This window comes from Crinia signifera, chromosome 1 (genome assembly GCF_055691185.1).
Source record: "Crinia signifera chromosome 1, ASM5569118v1, whole genome shotgun sequence".
Lineage (NCBI taxonomy): Eukaryota > Metazoa > Chordata > Amphibia > Anura > Myobatrachidae > Crinia > Crinia signifera.
In genome coordinates this window covers 427,734,039-427,749,711 of record NC_139217.1, presented here as the reverse complement: position 1 = coordinate 427,749,711, position 15,673 = coordinate 427,734,039, and the positions used below count along the sequence as shown (strand labels likewise).

The window sequence follows — 15,673 nt, the reverse complement described above, 5'->3', positions numbered from 1 at the left end:
CCCCCTCCCGCAATTCGCGGCAGCTCCAGAATTTAATTGCACATGGAAAACACTGACATGGCTATGGTCGACAATGAAAAAGGTTGACATGAGTTTTTGAAGTTTTTTTTTCATTTTTTGAATGTTTTCATATTCATTCTCATGTGTCGACATGGACACCAATGAAGTGCCACACTTATGTCAACATTTACATGTGTTGACCTTTCTGTGTTGATTTTTTCTTGTGGCGATTCGCGTCACACCCCCCCACCCCCCCCGCAACCCCCACTCCCGCGATTCACAGCACACACACACCCCCCTGCGATTCTCGGCACCCCACCCCGTGACCCCCCCTCCCGTGATTCACGGCACACCCCCCGCGACCCCCCCACCATGTTTCGCCGCAACCCCCGCCCCCGTAACCCCCCTCCCGCGATTTGCGGCAACCCACCCCGCGACCCCCCTCCCGCGATTCTCTGCAATCCCTCCCCTCCCGCGATTCGCAGCATCCACCCCCCCACAACCCCCCTCCTGCAATTCGCGGCACCCCCCGCGACCCCCCCTCCTGCAATTCGCGGCACCCTCCGCGACCCCCCCTCCCGCGATTCGCGGACAACCTAAGTTGCAATACAGGGCATCTTTCATACAATTCTAACCATATTTCTCATATACAAACGTTCACAAATTAAGGGGGCGCAGCCCCTTACGACGGTGTGAAGAGCGCCCGTAGGGCGCGATGAATCACCTAGTATCTATATATATATATATATATAGATATATATATAATATATATCTATATATCTATATATCTATATATCTATATATATATATATATATATATATATACACACTGGCATGGCAGCTATTCGATTGTAATGATTTTTCCTTTATTTTTAGTATTTGATGTACCTGCAAGGAAGAAAAAACAGTCAAAGATGGAGCTTGCTACGCGCTCAATGTCAAGAATCCTGGTAGATCATCTCCGAGAGTCCGATCTTGAATTTCAAACTCAAGAGGATGCCCGACTGCAGCGCTTCTTTGACAACGAGAGACAGTTGCAAGATTCCTTTCTCACACAGTTGGTGGGTCTGCACGAACGCATAGCGCGTGAAAATCGAGATGCACAGATGACCTTCCTTACCAATATGGTGTCTACATTACAGAATCCGCACCCTTACAAGATGTGTAGTCCGTACGCTGAGGGTGATTATTGTAATCCACCACACAGAGGCCATACATTTATGCCTTCAAACTCAAGCCAAACTACTGTGCAGGGCCAAGGGCGTAGTTATACTGAAAACATGGTCAATAATTTTTCACATGCCACACAGCCAAGTAGGCCACATGCCAATACCAGTCCACAGGAGACAGTGCATGATACTGTCAATGGCCCAGGATATAGTAGGCAATATGGCAATGTGAAAAATTATGCTGATGATTCAGTGAATGCCAGTAATCATAACACTCCTGTTAGCACTGTTATCAGCACTGCCTACAGGCATTTGTAGTAATGTTGCTATATGGTTCTTCTTTTTATATTTTTTCTGGGCTCGTTCAATTTTTCTTGCTTAACAAGTGGCACTTACAAGGCCCGTCAAATGCTGTGTTCCATTTTAATGTACACAGTACAGTATTGTAGTTCTTTAGTTTATGAGCCTCAAAAAAGCTCATTTGGTTCTTCAGTTTGGAGCTGAATCAAAGTTCTCAAACTTTTTTTTTTTTTAAATGTGTACCAATAGAGTATACTCTAGATATGTGGCTGAACATAATCTATAATGTGTACACAGTATGCCTTCTTCTTTATCTTTAAGGCAATAAAAAAATTCCCTGTTTGGGGCTTCTATTTATATATTTATATTTTTTTGGGGTGTACTAAGGGCTATTTCACACACTCCGACTCGTGTCGGATGGCGAAACCCCGCACGGCCAGGAAGCCGTGCCACACACCGTAGTTAATAATGGGCACAGATGTGACCATTCACCCAGGCCGCCTGGTTTCAGCCGGATCCCACCATTGTAAACTGCTGTATGCGGCACAGATTCCTGGCCGTGCGGGTTTTCACTGCCCGGCAGGAGCCGGAGTGTTTCGAATTGCCCTACAGCACAGGTCTTCAACCTGTGGCCCTCCAGATGTTGTGAAACTACATGTCCCACCATGCATTGCCACATTTTTTTCCTATAGTAGGATGGCAAAAAAACTCAGGGCATGCTGGGACATGTAGTTCCACAACATCTGGAGGGCCACAGGTTGAAGACCTGTGCCCTACAGGTACCAAAAATTGCAAATACAAGTGTTGATCTAAATATACAGTGCCGGATGAAAATGTGTGGCTGCTGGACAGTCAGACTAGGTGTGTGTCTCCCCTATACAATACCAGCTTGGATGGCAGCACAACCTATTCACCCACCACTGATAGTAGACCTATGCTAAATACATATTCTACCTCGTGTTGCAATAGTTCAATGTTGTTTCAGTGTTGAAAGGGTATTTATGACCACTAAAGATTTATATTTGAAAACATTTTATATTTAAAGTGAACTGCATAAAACATAATTTTGTGAAAAATAAAACAAGTTCTTTCAAACATACAACCAATGTGTCCTTCTACTTCTACTGTGTCATAGTATTTAGGTTAATAGAGAGGGTGTTCTGCAACTTGTCAGCCATGTTTAATGCAATGCAGTGAGCAGACACCTCCCACTTTTCATGATCTCATCTCTGTGTGCCTTTAAAACTGTCCTTTTCTTATGACACACAGAGTTTTGCAGGAAAAATCCGGCTTCTGTGTGAAAGGGGTCGACACGGGAAATACCCGGGTTTTTGCTCCTGTGTGAAAGGGGGTCAGCCCCTTGCTGCCTAGTTGTACCCGGGTTTTTGTATCCGGGAAATACCTGGGTTTTTGGGATTTTTCTGTCTGAAAGGGGTATTAGCCTAACATCTTTTATTTACATCTTCAATCTACCTGTGTGTGTCCATAGGACATTACATTGTGAGAGTTTATAGAGCTTGCTAAAACATGAATCTAACCTTCTAAAGACTCATTCACAGGTGGGGTTAATCTGTATTCCTGAGTCAGGAATGATCCCACCTGCGTCCACAGAAAGTACTCCTTTTGGGAGTATTTGAGGGTTGAAATAGATCTAGTAAATTTTAGAAAATGTTATATAGAATCTGATTGGTTGTTATGGGCACCCATAGGAGATAATAGGAGTTGTGGAATAAAATATAAAGGTTAAATAAATATAGAAATAAATAAATAGACCACCACTTACTAGAGTTGCTACAAATGTAACAAGTTCCTTATGTGAAATTGATAAATGAAACAATGCACATGCAGTACTGAAAGCAGATCCATATGGATGACCGGCAGTGGGGATGCCGGCATTCAGAATACAGAATAACCTCCCCCCTGCAGCGTAACACTGAGTCCCCCACTACTGCCTAAAGCTACCCCTCCCCCCTTTCCTTGACCCAACCCACCCTGCATACTTATGTTCAGCATCCCGGTAGTTCGGATTCCCGCACCAGCATCTTTATTGATGTTGGGATTCTGGCGGTACTTAGGATGCCAGTGTTGTATTGTGAGCACCGGGATCCCCACCGCCCGGATGCTGAACTTATCCTACTTAATTTTTACAGCAGTTATCCAGCTGTTGAGTACGAACAATAGCCAGCCGCTTGCCAAGAGAGCACTCTGGGACTTGGGTTCCATGACAGATGGACAGATTCTGGTTGCATAATCCAGAAAATGGGTAAAACTCCTATCTGTGGGAAAGCTGATGGCTACTAAATATTGTAAGAATAAAAATGGACAAAGTAAACTGTATATAATAATAATAACAATGCAAAAACATTCCACTACAAAACATATAAAACTGAGACATGCAGCCATGGAAGTCACTATGTTTAAAACTGGAAGCGCTATGATATCGTTATCTGGCCTACTGTTATTAAGGTGCTTTTTTAGCTAATTACATCAAGAAAGCCGTACTCAGGAATTAGACCTAATGCATGTTATGTCCCTCATTACAAGCAGTTTGTCTGACAACACAAACATGAAATGTGATCTTCTTGGATCAACACACAACACACAATCTGAGGGACCTCTGAGATCTCCAGGCAACAATTACTGTACAGCGCTGAATTTCTCATAGACTCTGCCTCTTACACAGTCCCCTGCATACATTGCATTACTGCCAAACATGATGACATGTCTACTGATGTATCGTGATGTTATTGTATAGGCCTCTGTGCAATAAATGTTAAAATACAAAAATTCTAAACACAGTGTTTATCTGGTAGACTTCAATAGAATTTCTTGTACTGTATATATCAATTATAACATCACAATAAATTCAGTATACTAATTTAGAGCTGGTTTAAGAACCAGTGGCTGTCCAGTGTGATGGAAATATGTCACTGACTGGCTTGCTGGGGATTGTAGTTCTATAATAACTGTAGAGCTACAGTACATGTGTATTACGGTTTACAACACACAGGGGCCCATTTATCATGTATCCAATTCACAGTGCGATCTGGGTGGAATGTTACCACCCAGGATCGCATTGTAAAATGCAATACTAGTGCTGGAAGACCGTCCCTGCGATGCGCTGAGCTGGGCGCCAGGGGGTCTGCGCATGCGCAGTTAGTGCTGACCCTCCGAGGACCCCAGGCGGCAGTGCGATCAGTAGCCCATAGGCTACAATGGGTTATTGCCATATCAGAATGGCGATAGCCCAGGATTGCGAAGCGCTGCTGCCAATGTTGATACATCAGGCAGCTTTGCATCCCCCATAGAAACCTATGGGGGATGCGGACGGCGGCGGTGCAGGAGGGATCGCAGCAGGGATCGGAGATTCCTGCTGCGGTCCCCCTTTGGTACATTAGGGTGATACATAGTATTTGCGGCTAACCCCCCAAAATAGGTATTTTGGGGGATTTAGCCACAAATATTGTTTGATAAATGTGGCCCTAAGTGATGCTATTTCAGAGTTCGGAGTAAAGCACAATGATGCATGTCTTTGGGCAGGTTACCATTGCTTCTCTCACCCCTGCACTCTGCACTGAAGGTCAGTGGAGAAGCATTTGCACTTGCCCTCCTTCAAAACACTGATTGGCCGAGTGAATATAAGGGAGTGTCTTCAATGTGAGAAGACACTTCTCCCACTGTAGCTGCTGATCGCTAGGACTGCCTTTTTTCGCACCCGCTGTACCAGCTCCCCTGCTTTGATACATCCCAGCGGCATTGCAGAATACCGCAATGTGGTGGGCGACAATGTGCAGCGATGTCACCATGCCACGATCGCTTCTTAATGATATATTTATTAATTATTTCTTTATTAACCGTTTCATATATAGTGCACACATATTCCGCAGAGCTTTACAGAGAATTTTTGAACATTCACATCAGTCCCTGCCCCAGTGGAGCTCATAATCTATATTCCATACCACATGTACCCAATGCACACAGACATTCTAGGGTTAATTTTGTTAGAAGCCAATTAACCTACCAGTATATTTTTGGATTGTTGGAGGAAACCGGAGTAACCGGAGGAAACCCATGCAAGTACGGGGAAAATATACAAACTCCGCACAGTTAGGGCTGTGGTGGGAATCTAACCCATGACCTCAGTGCTGTGAGGCAGTAATGTTAACCATTACACCATCCGTGCTGCCCCTATGATATAATGCACCCATAAGTACCTCCGCAATGTATTGTATCTAGGAGGGAACATAGTAGGAATCCTGCCTGCAGCCGCATCCCCCCTAGGTTTCTATGGGGGATGCGATACTGCCCAATGTAGCAATATCAGGCAGCATCGCACTGGCCCCCACAGCTACCGCCATTCTGAGATGGCAGACCCCCAGGACACTAGATTGCAGGCAGGGCCATTTCAATCAGTGAGGGCCCCTGGGCAAAATAATTAACTGGGCCCTCATATGCTGGGGGATGTCGGTGCTGTGCCGCTCCCGGGAGCATGGCAGTGTGAGAAGGTGGGCTTTGCTCTGAGCAAGTGGTCAGTGCTGAGCAACCGTGCCAGCGCTCTCTGCACGGACAGCCTCTGCTGCCCTCGCTGATCTCTGAGACAGAGCGGGTCAGCATGTGGATGCTCCCCTGTAGGTACCAGATGAGGCTGTCTCTTTCTGCTTTCCTGCACACACACACACACAGCACAGTGTCCCCTCCTGAGGGGATCTGGGCAGCGGCAGAAGGGAGCTTGTAGCGCTATGCTATGTGCCGGCAGGGCGGGAAACGCTGTTGAATTTGAAAAGACTAACCAGACGCTGATTGGTCAATCAGCGTCCGAGCAGTCTTTTCAAATTCATCAGCGTTCCCCGCCCCACCGGCGAATAGTGCTACAAGCTGTCAGCTGCCACTGCCCGGATCATCCCTGCTGCCATGCCGTGTGCCACACGCCGCCTTTCCCATTAGGGTGAGCCCCTAAAATCCTTGGGCCCCTGGGCAACTGCCCATTGTGCCCAATGGGAAAGACAGCACTGATTGCGGGGAGGGTCTTCTTTCGGAGCCCTGTCATACATACACCCCGCCATGAGCAGTAGATCCCTCCCAAATCACATTGTTTATGCGATCCTATGGTAAATGGGCCCCTATGTTCTCAAGGGTTTTTTGTGTAATTGTTTACATTTCATCACTAGAATCCCCCAATTAGTGTAACACGCCTCTGCTCACCATGGTTTGGGAAAGGTGCCTCGCTCTGTTACCTAATGCATGTCAACCAATAGTGGTCCACCTTTTCACTATGGACCCAATACATGTGGACCCATAGTCAGGACCCATGCAGGTACTTGTTTCCTAGCAGGGCGCCCAGATTTCCTACGTTTGCTCAGTAGTTAATTTATTCACTGCACCCTGAGTGAAATCGCATTGCATGGCCCTTTTTTGTGGCGTGAGATGTGAGATATGCGATCTCAGTAGTTCATATGGTAAAACCGACCGCTCTCCACGTCACCCCGAAGCGCGGCGGAAAGCGTCCTCTGACCTTTTCATACCCCCACTATCCACGCCGGTGTGGAGTTGATCTTATATAGTGTGGCGAGCGCAGCGAGCCACCGAGCCCGAAGCGTGGCGAGCCCCTCACGGGGACGCGGAATACATGTAAAGGAATCCGCGTACGCTCACCACGCTTCGGGCTCAGTGGCTCGCTGCGCTCGCCACACTATATAATATCAACTCCACGCCAATGTGGATAGTGGGGGTATGAAAAGGTCAGAGGATGCGTTCCGCTGCTCTCGCCATGCTTCGGGTGACGTGGAGAGTGGTGCTGTTTTAGGTGTTTTACCATATGAACTACTGAGATCGCATCTCACATCACATCTCACATCTATCATCTCATCTCATATCTCACGCGATGTGCAATGCGATTTCACTCAGGGTGCAGTGAATAAATTAACTAAATTAACTACTGAGATCGCATTGCACACATCGCAAGGCACAAAAAGCCATGCGATGCGATTTCACTACGCAGAATAGCCCACTAAGCAAATAGCTTAGTGGGCGCCCTGCTAGGAAACAAGCACCCCCATGCAAGGGCAGCCAGTATTTGCCCTGCATGCAAAAAAAAAAATATTAGCACCCTTGCATGCAGTTAGTGTTTTTCCCCATTGCTCACAGCTGAGGATCAGCATCACCAGTCTATGACCTGCATCCCCTGGATGTACAATGTAAGATGCACAATTACCTTGACGCTGGTGTTGCTGGTCTGGGTCTCGGCCTCGGTGCAGCTGTACTGGCCAGGGTCCCTGCGTTCTCTGCGAGCGGGCGGGTAGCGGCTCTGGTAGGCAAGCACGGCGGGGATGGAGTCCGCTGCGTCGGTCTTGATGAAGAGCCCGTGCAGGGTGGCGGCGGTGCCCTGGGACAGGGTGGTGGTCTGATGCGGAGAGTTTGATTCGTCCGAGTCCCTGCAGTAGATCACCCCGCTCTGAGAGACGTGGATGCTGGGAGCGCAGCCCATACCTGGTGCTAGGGATGCAGTCTGCTGCTGGTACTGATGCAGCAGTGTGCCAGCCTACAGGGAGCCATAGCGGGGCATCCTAATGCAACCAGTGCCCATGCATCTACACACACTGGCATATGCCAGCAGGAAGCCTACACACAGCAGCACGAAGCACCAGCCATGGCCACTTCACTCCAATGCAGCAGCAGCAGCCAGTGACTACCCATAGACTAATGAGGAGATCATGTGACACTATATACATCCAACTCACTACTAATACCCAGTGTTAGAACACTACTTCCTAGAAAGCATCTGGGACATGGGCCAGTGTATCGTCGGGATCCTGGTGTCATCTGCTAGAACTTGCGCCCAGCCTCCAATGCCCTGCATCTCAGCCCCCAGGCATGTGCCAATAGTACTGAGCTACTATGGGCCACGGTAGTGGTTTGTAGGCGCACAGCAGGTGCCCAGGTCTGTGTGTCTCTCTCTCTTTCCCCCACCAGTTGCACAATGATACCTGACCTGATAGATGGCGCTGAATGAGATCAGGCAGGAGGAGTATGGGGGTACTCACTGGATAGGGCACCGTGATCTAGCAGCTATTCAGTCCTGCTCAGCAGCTGTTCCCAGCACCCCTGCAGTGCACTGGCATGACATAAGGATGCGCTAGGTACGTGGGGAAGGAATGGCATGCACTAAGCAATTATTAGGCAGGTATTGCCATGCACCCTACCGGTCTCATACACCCCATTCCCTGACAGGGGCCAATCACCAAATCACAGCAGTCATACACAGGAATCGCTATACTGCCTGCCCCGCATCCATCACCTGCAGCGCAGCACTGGGTATCGCCGCTAGCACGCAGCGCATACGACTGCAGCAGGGAATGTGCTGCGTGCAATGGCTGCTCAGTGACCTGTGGCATGTACTATTCCCCTTCTATACGTCCGCGCTGAGCGATAACGATGGTTCCCTTCCCCGGTGCTGCAGATGTCTCCATACACAGACCATAGTGCTGCTGCCGCTGCCTGAGCCCTCCCAGCCGGCTGCCCGTCACCGCCAGTGCCACCGCCTCCTGAGCTCCCCCAGCCGTCACTACTACTGCTGCTGCTGCTGCCGCCGTCGCCTCCTCCTCCTGCCTGGGTGAGCAGCAAGGCGTTGCTTCTTGTTACTCTCCCCGTTATCACCTGTTACCCCAGTGAGGTGACCATTCCTCCAGCTGCAGAGTGTGACTGACACTGAGCTTGTGGCTGGGACTTGTCAGCAATGGCTACAATCAATGGCCCCTATAGTGTGGCCGGGTAGAGGCATTTACAGAGCGCAAACCATTTGCTTACCTCAGGTAGAGCTGATAGGGAATCATAGAGGAATTTCCTCCCCTCCTGCATTCTGCAGGAGACTCCCTGAAATCAGGGGCGAATTTACAGGGGAGGGTGCCCCTAGGCACAACAGTAAAAGCCAGCGCGCCCCCCCCCCCCCTTTCCCTTATTTACTTATGTCATTGATTAGTTATAAGCCCTCAATTAAGTGTGCCATTTAATTATAATAATAAAAAAGCCACTGATTTTTTTTGTTTAAATTATGCATACATATTTATTATTATCATCCTTTATTTATATTTACTAAGTAAGATAGCAGTGCCAGTATGTGCATGTCCTATCCGTTTACACTCACTTCAAGATCGCATTTGTTTAGGGATGGCCATCGACTATTGATGTTCCCAAAACATCGATGGTTGGGACCTAGTGTTCCATGTTTTGGGCATCGATAGTGGATGGTCGAATAGTTTTATGCCATCGATGGATGGCTTCCGATGGTAAAAGTTGTGGGCTTGCGTCCAGCGGCATCGCTGCGGGCAGCCCGCCCCGCGGGAAGGTGCGTGTATGCGCAAAAGAAGCAATCTCCCTCTCTCCCTCATTACTCTAGCAATCTCACTCATGTCACCTAAACCACACTACACTGTTACATCATAGTTACCTCCCCTCCTGCATTCTGCAGGAGACTCCCTGAAATAGCAGCAATCGCCATCTCTCCCTTATTAGTCTAGCAATCTCCCCCATGTCATGTAGCCCACATTACACTGTTACATCATAGTTACCTCCCCTCCTGCATTCTGCAGGAGATTCCCTGAAATAGCAGCAATCTCCCTCTCTCCCTCATTAGTCTAGCAATCTCCCTCATGTCACCTAGCCCACATTACACTGTTACATTTTTTTGGGGAAAAAGAATGAGAGATAGATACATTTACATTTCATAGATAGATACATTTACATATCATCAGCACCATTTCCCAGCCCTTGTATACCAAGTATAGTATCTCTTACTAACTGCTTTGGGGCTCATCTACATTTGTATATGTCATTTTAAAAGATTCCTCTCAGATGTAGCAGTACACACCCACGCTTCTAGGTGCCACGTTCACAATCTCTTTATATATGGAACTAGACATGCCCTTTGGGTGGAGCATTACATGGCCCCTCAGTGGGGTGATGTGCAAAATTTGGTACTTATGTACTAACTGGGCTGCCGATTTTGAAATCGGGTCCATCGCATCGCATCCGACCATATCGCATGCGATGCGATGACCCAATTTTTCCATAGGATTCAATGTTAAAATGGACTGAGTCCATTTTAACATGGAATTCAATGGGAAAAAGGGGTCCTTTTCATACCCCTACTATCCAAGTGGGCATGGAGTTGGATATAAACCTGTGGCGAGCGTAGCGAGCCACCGAGCCCGAAGCATGGCGAGCGGACACAGAATACCGGCCCCTCGCGGGGCTCGCTTCGCTCAAAAAGGCTTCGGGCTCGGTGGCTCGCTACGCTCGCCACAGGTTTATATCCAACTCCATGCCCACTTGGATAGTAGGGGTATGAAAAGGACCCCTTTTTCCCATTGAATTCCATGTTAAAATGGACTCAGTCCATTTTAACATTGAATCCTATGGAAAAATCGGGTCATTGCATCGCATGCTATATGGTCGTGTGCGATGCGATGCGATATCGCATCTGATTGTATGCCTTAAGTTAAGGCATACAATCAAAAAATCGGCAGCCCAGATACTACATAAGTACCCAAAATTATACTACCAACTATAATCTCCCTGAAACTAGTTTTCAAAAGTAGTATGGGAATGTCCAAGCCAAGTCTCACTTAGGACATGTTCTGGTTTGAACTTGAGCAAGCAGAGTTTTATGTCACAAACAATATAGCTAGACTAGTAAGCCCGCTAAAAGCAAAAGCTTCGAAAGCTAGTCTGATACCTTCTGTGTTTGTGCATGTGTAAGAAAGATATGTAGTTTCCACTCTCTGCCAGCAGATTGCAGTTTTCAAAGACTCACATTGGGACAGATGTATTAAGCATAGTGAAGAGATAAAGTGGAACAAGATAACGCACCAGCCAATGACCTCCCAACTGTCATTTTTCAAACACAGCTGATTAATACATCTTCCCCATTGACCGATATATCATTTGTGGTATTGCAGAATACTAAGTAGATTGACAGGTGTACACGATAATGCGCCATACACACTAGAGGATACTGTGAAAGAGATCGCTCAGAAAGGAGTGTCTGAGCGATAAAGTTTACAATATCATCTAGTGCAGGCATGTCCAAAGTCAGGCCCGGGGGCCAATTGCGGCCCGTGCCATCATTTCAAATGGCCCGCTGCCTCCAGATAGAAGTGGGCGGAGCATCAGATGCAGGATGCACAGCACAGGACACTAAAGGTGGGGTCCTGGCGAGCGTGCCTTTACCTTGCTGGCCGCCACAGTGAGATGTGTTTGGCGGCTTTTGGGTGAGTGTGCGTCCAACCCCTGGCATTCAGAGAAGGGGGGGCAAGCTACGGGACAGAGTGAATGGGTGCAAAGTGGGGATCATACAGTGAATGGGGGACATACAGTGAAGGAGGGGCAGGCTGGGGGACATACAGAGAAGGATGGTCAGGCAGGGGAATATAATGTGAAGGGGGCAGAGTGGAGGACATAGAGCGAATGGGGCAGGCAGGGGGATATACAGTGAAGGGGCAAGGCTGGGGGACATACAGTGAATGGGGGCACGCTGGGGGACCATTCTGATGTGGTTAATGATTCAAAGAATGTCAGGTTGAATGGTCGGCCCCCACACATTTACACCTCACCAAATCTGGCCCTCGTCGCAAAAAGTTTGGACACCCCTGATCTAGTGTGTACTAGCCCTCAGGACCCCCAACCAGCTCATGTTTTTGCAGTCACCTAGCAGGTGAACAGGTGGACTCATTATTCACTGACACATTTTGAAATAGCCACAGGTGGAGCTAATGCTGGGTACACACCAGGAAGACAAGGGTCCGATCCTATCAATCTAGATCCAATTCCGACAGATTGGATGTAGATTGTGTGGTGATTGGGCCCTTTTCTGTCCTGGTGTGGACCGATACTGATCCGATGCGCGGTCCCGCGGGTCGGTCGTTCTTCAGATCCTACCTGCTGCAGGTAGGATCTGAAGAGCGACCATACTCCCAGTGCGGGTCGCCATCGGATCGGACCTGCTTACGGTGCACATCGTGAGCGCGTCGTGCCCCCCGCGTCATCGTGAGCGGGTCGGATGAAACACTGACGACCAGCTCACGATGTGCATCATGAGCGGATTGTCCTGGTGTGTACCCCACATAACTATTTCACTTGCAATTCTGTGAGGGTACTTGGAAAACATGAACTGCTTGGGGGTCCTGGGAACCGAGTTTGCGATCCTTTTCTTTAGACACCAGTAATAGCTATGATTGAAATTCATGGGAAACAGAACAGAAATAGATATAGCATGAAGTATTACCCTGTAGTTTTTTCTTTAAACTAATAGCAACAACTATCTGTCACTGTATAAGCATGAACAATAATCTGCCAAATCCTGACAAACTGCAAAAAACTATAATTTGTTTGTTTTCCTAGACCACCTCTCAGCGGATGATGTGATGACAGTAGCCTATAGGTGCCCATACACGTCCCGATACTGCCGATGCGAAGTGTGCTTTGAGATGCACGCTCCCACAGCATCTCATCGCATAGTACAAAAAGTATGTGCTGCACATACTTTTTGTACTGTCTTTTTATTGCATTGAATGCACATCGCAGTATCGGGACGTGTATGGGCACCTTAAAGTCTATTTAAAAGAAAATCAGTGAGGGATCCTCCATTACCTGTGTATGCAGATTGGCTGCCAGGGACCCAAACTCAGAGGTTTACACTATCGCACCACTTCCAGTTCTTTGGCAGGACGAGCATGGAAGCCCATCCTGTGGCAAGAGCATTTATTTTCACATTGAGAATATTGCCATAGAATTATATCAGATATACATTAGCAATTGCATTAAATATAATTAATTGTTGCCAAAAGAAAACAATAGAAGCCTATGGCTGCTCTTCGCAGCGCTGCTGTGTGAGAGATCCAACATGGATGCCCCTCGGCCACCACCATATCTGCGCATGAGCAGAGGTACTCCCAGGCCACGGAGCCACAAGTCCAGGTTCCCGTGGGGATCACAAAGGGCAGCTCTTATCGCTGAGCATAGTGACGATGGGTGGTGGGATTTACCACCGCTGCTTGGTACATCCTGCCCTACATGTTTAGCTCAAGAAAGTTCCCACAATGGCAAGGCTTCCAACCTAGGGAACTGAACAGTGGTGTAAGTTCGTCCCAGTTCCCCGGAGGCAAGATGTGTATTGACCCCCTGCCCCCCTACACACACAAAACCTTATTTAAAGTTTATACTGTATGTCTGTTATGAAATATAACAGGCATATATACAGTATGTATACAGTATATCTATATCTAGAGAGAGATAGAACACATATTTCAGAACTCCAGAAGCAATATCATTGGCCTTCAATTCATGGATTTAAAAGTGCAGGGGAGGAGAGGTGCCCCCTTGAGAGCAGGAGCCTGGCGGCAGATGACTCCATTGCCTCCCAGAGTTCTGCCTCTGGAACGGAAGGATAACAATAATGAACCCTTTGGGGAATACCAAGTTTGTACTTTCACTGCCTGTATGTGTAGAAAATTGTAACAAATGCTATTGCAACATTTTGTCACATGACCTTTATGCAGCAAACACTACAGATCATCAGCTGCAGGAAATGAGCCGTCTGCTAAAAGAGGTTTTATGAAATCTTATTCATTATAAAATTCTTCACTACATTGTCATTTCCTTTATTTTGAAATGTCTTTGACATATATATATATATATATATATATATATATATATATATATATATAAACTGCTGCTTTCCTTAATCTAGCACTGGTATACTAGGGAAAGAGTGCTGTAGCTAGCAGCTAAATCTCAGTCTGTTATGAGACACTGTACGGGTTTATCATATTGGGAAGATCTTGGAGGGGGGGGGGGATTTAATAGCATGAGAGATTCACAAAGTGAGAGATTTGGTAAGAAATCTCCGGAAGCGGGACAAGGGATCTACAGCAAAAAGATAGACAGCCATTAGGTCGACACCATTAGTTAGACAAGAAAAAATGTCGACATGGAAAAAGGTCGACGTGCAGAAAGGTCGACATGCAGAAAGGTCGGCACTACCATTTGGTCGACAGTCAAAAGTTCATTAATTTTTTTTTTTTCCAAATGTTGACACAGTCAACATGGACACAGTTTGAAGTGAACCGCAGCCCCTCGCATCGCTCGCTATGCTTCGGGCATGGTGCCTCGCTGCGCTCGGCACACTGTTTTGTTCTCACACCTCGCCCTAGTGGATGGTAGGGCATGAAATACCGCCTGTCGGTACATGTCCGCTCAAAAAACAGGGAAAAAACCATGTCGACCTTTTGACTGTCAACCTAGACACTGTCAACCTAATGGTAGTATCGACCTTTTTGCACGTCGACCTTTTTGCACGTCGACCTTTTTGCACGTCGACATTTTTTGCTTGTCGAACTAATGGTGTCGACCTAATGTCTGTCTATCTTTTTGCTGTAGACAAATAGTCCGGATCCCAAAATCTCCAGGTTTTTTAAAGCAGCAATCATTTACACTCCAAAACCAGTTGTAGTCTAATACCCCTTTTACACCAAAAACCCTGGTCGGACCCTGGTCTTTGAACGCCATTTACACAGCACTTTGACCTGGGTCGGGCCAGGGTCTGCACCATTTACACTGAACCTGGGTCAGCCCTGCCTTTCCTCGTGGATGTCGTTAAAAAATGCTTGCTCGTTGCCAAGGGTGGTATAAGATATATATATATATATATATATATAAACAGCGTTAGACCCGGCACTATTAAACAAGGTAGCTGCCTCCGGTGCCCCCGCAGCTGGCAAAGTCAGTCAGCATATATACAAATCCCTTAGCGCGGCACTCGGAGTGAGTGAATAATCAAGTACTCAGACAGAGATTAGTTTCATCAACGTTTCATTTCTCGGTGGAAATATCGTCAGGATAACACATATATACAACACAAAGCTCACCTTATACCTTCACCGTGTCATTAAGGACCGCCCCACGGGTGTAGCCCGTCATTGCACCTGTTCGGAGTATCCACGCTAGCTGTCTCACTTCAGTGACGTCAGCTTCACTGTCTCCCCTACAGCGTCACATGAATCAGGCCGCCCGGGCTGCGTCTCTCAATGGTAGTCATGGTTACCTTCAATACAATGGAATACCGCATGAAACTGTATATTATGTATAAATACAAATTATCATACAATGCATATATAAAAAACATTTAAGTACATGGTTAGATAAGCGCATAA

General features: G+C 47.2%; 1 protein-coding gene across 3 annotated transcripts in view; it reads right to left on the bottom strand.

Annotated features, from left to right (window-relative positions):
- PDE8B (phosphodiesterase 8B) overlaps window positions 1–15,673 on the bottom strand; it is a 180,060-nt gene that overhangs the window by 86,893 nt on the left and 77,494 nt on the right. The window contains exon 1 of one of the 3 annotated variants that reach the window (XM_083152142.1): window positions 7,681–9,186. The exons of 1 other annotated variant lie outside the window; for it this stretch is intronic. In XM_083152142.1, the coding sequence (XP_083008268.1) occupies window positions 7,681–7,953 (273 nt within the window). In that variant the 5' untranslated portion in view covers window positions 7,954–9,186. Of the gene's footprint in view, window positions 1–7,680; window positions 9,187–15,673 lie in introns of those variants that run through there. One more of the 3 variants, XM_083152137.1, reaches the window with a different exon arrangement.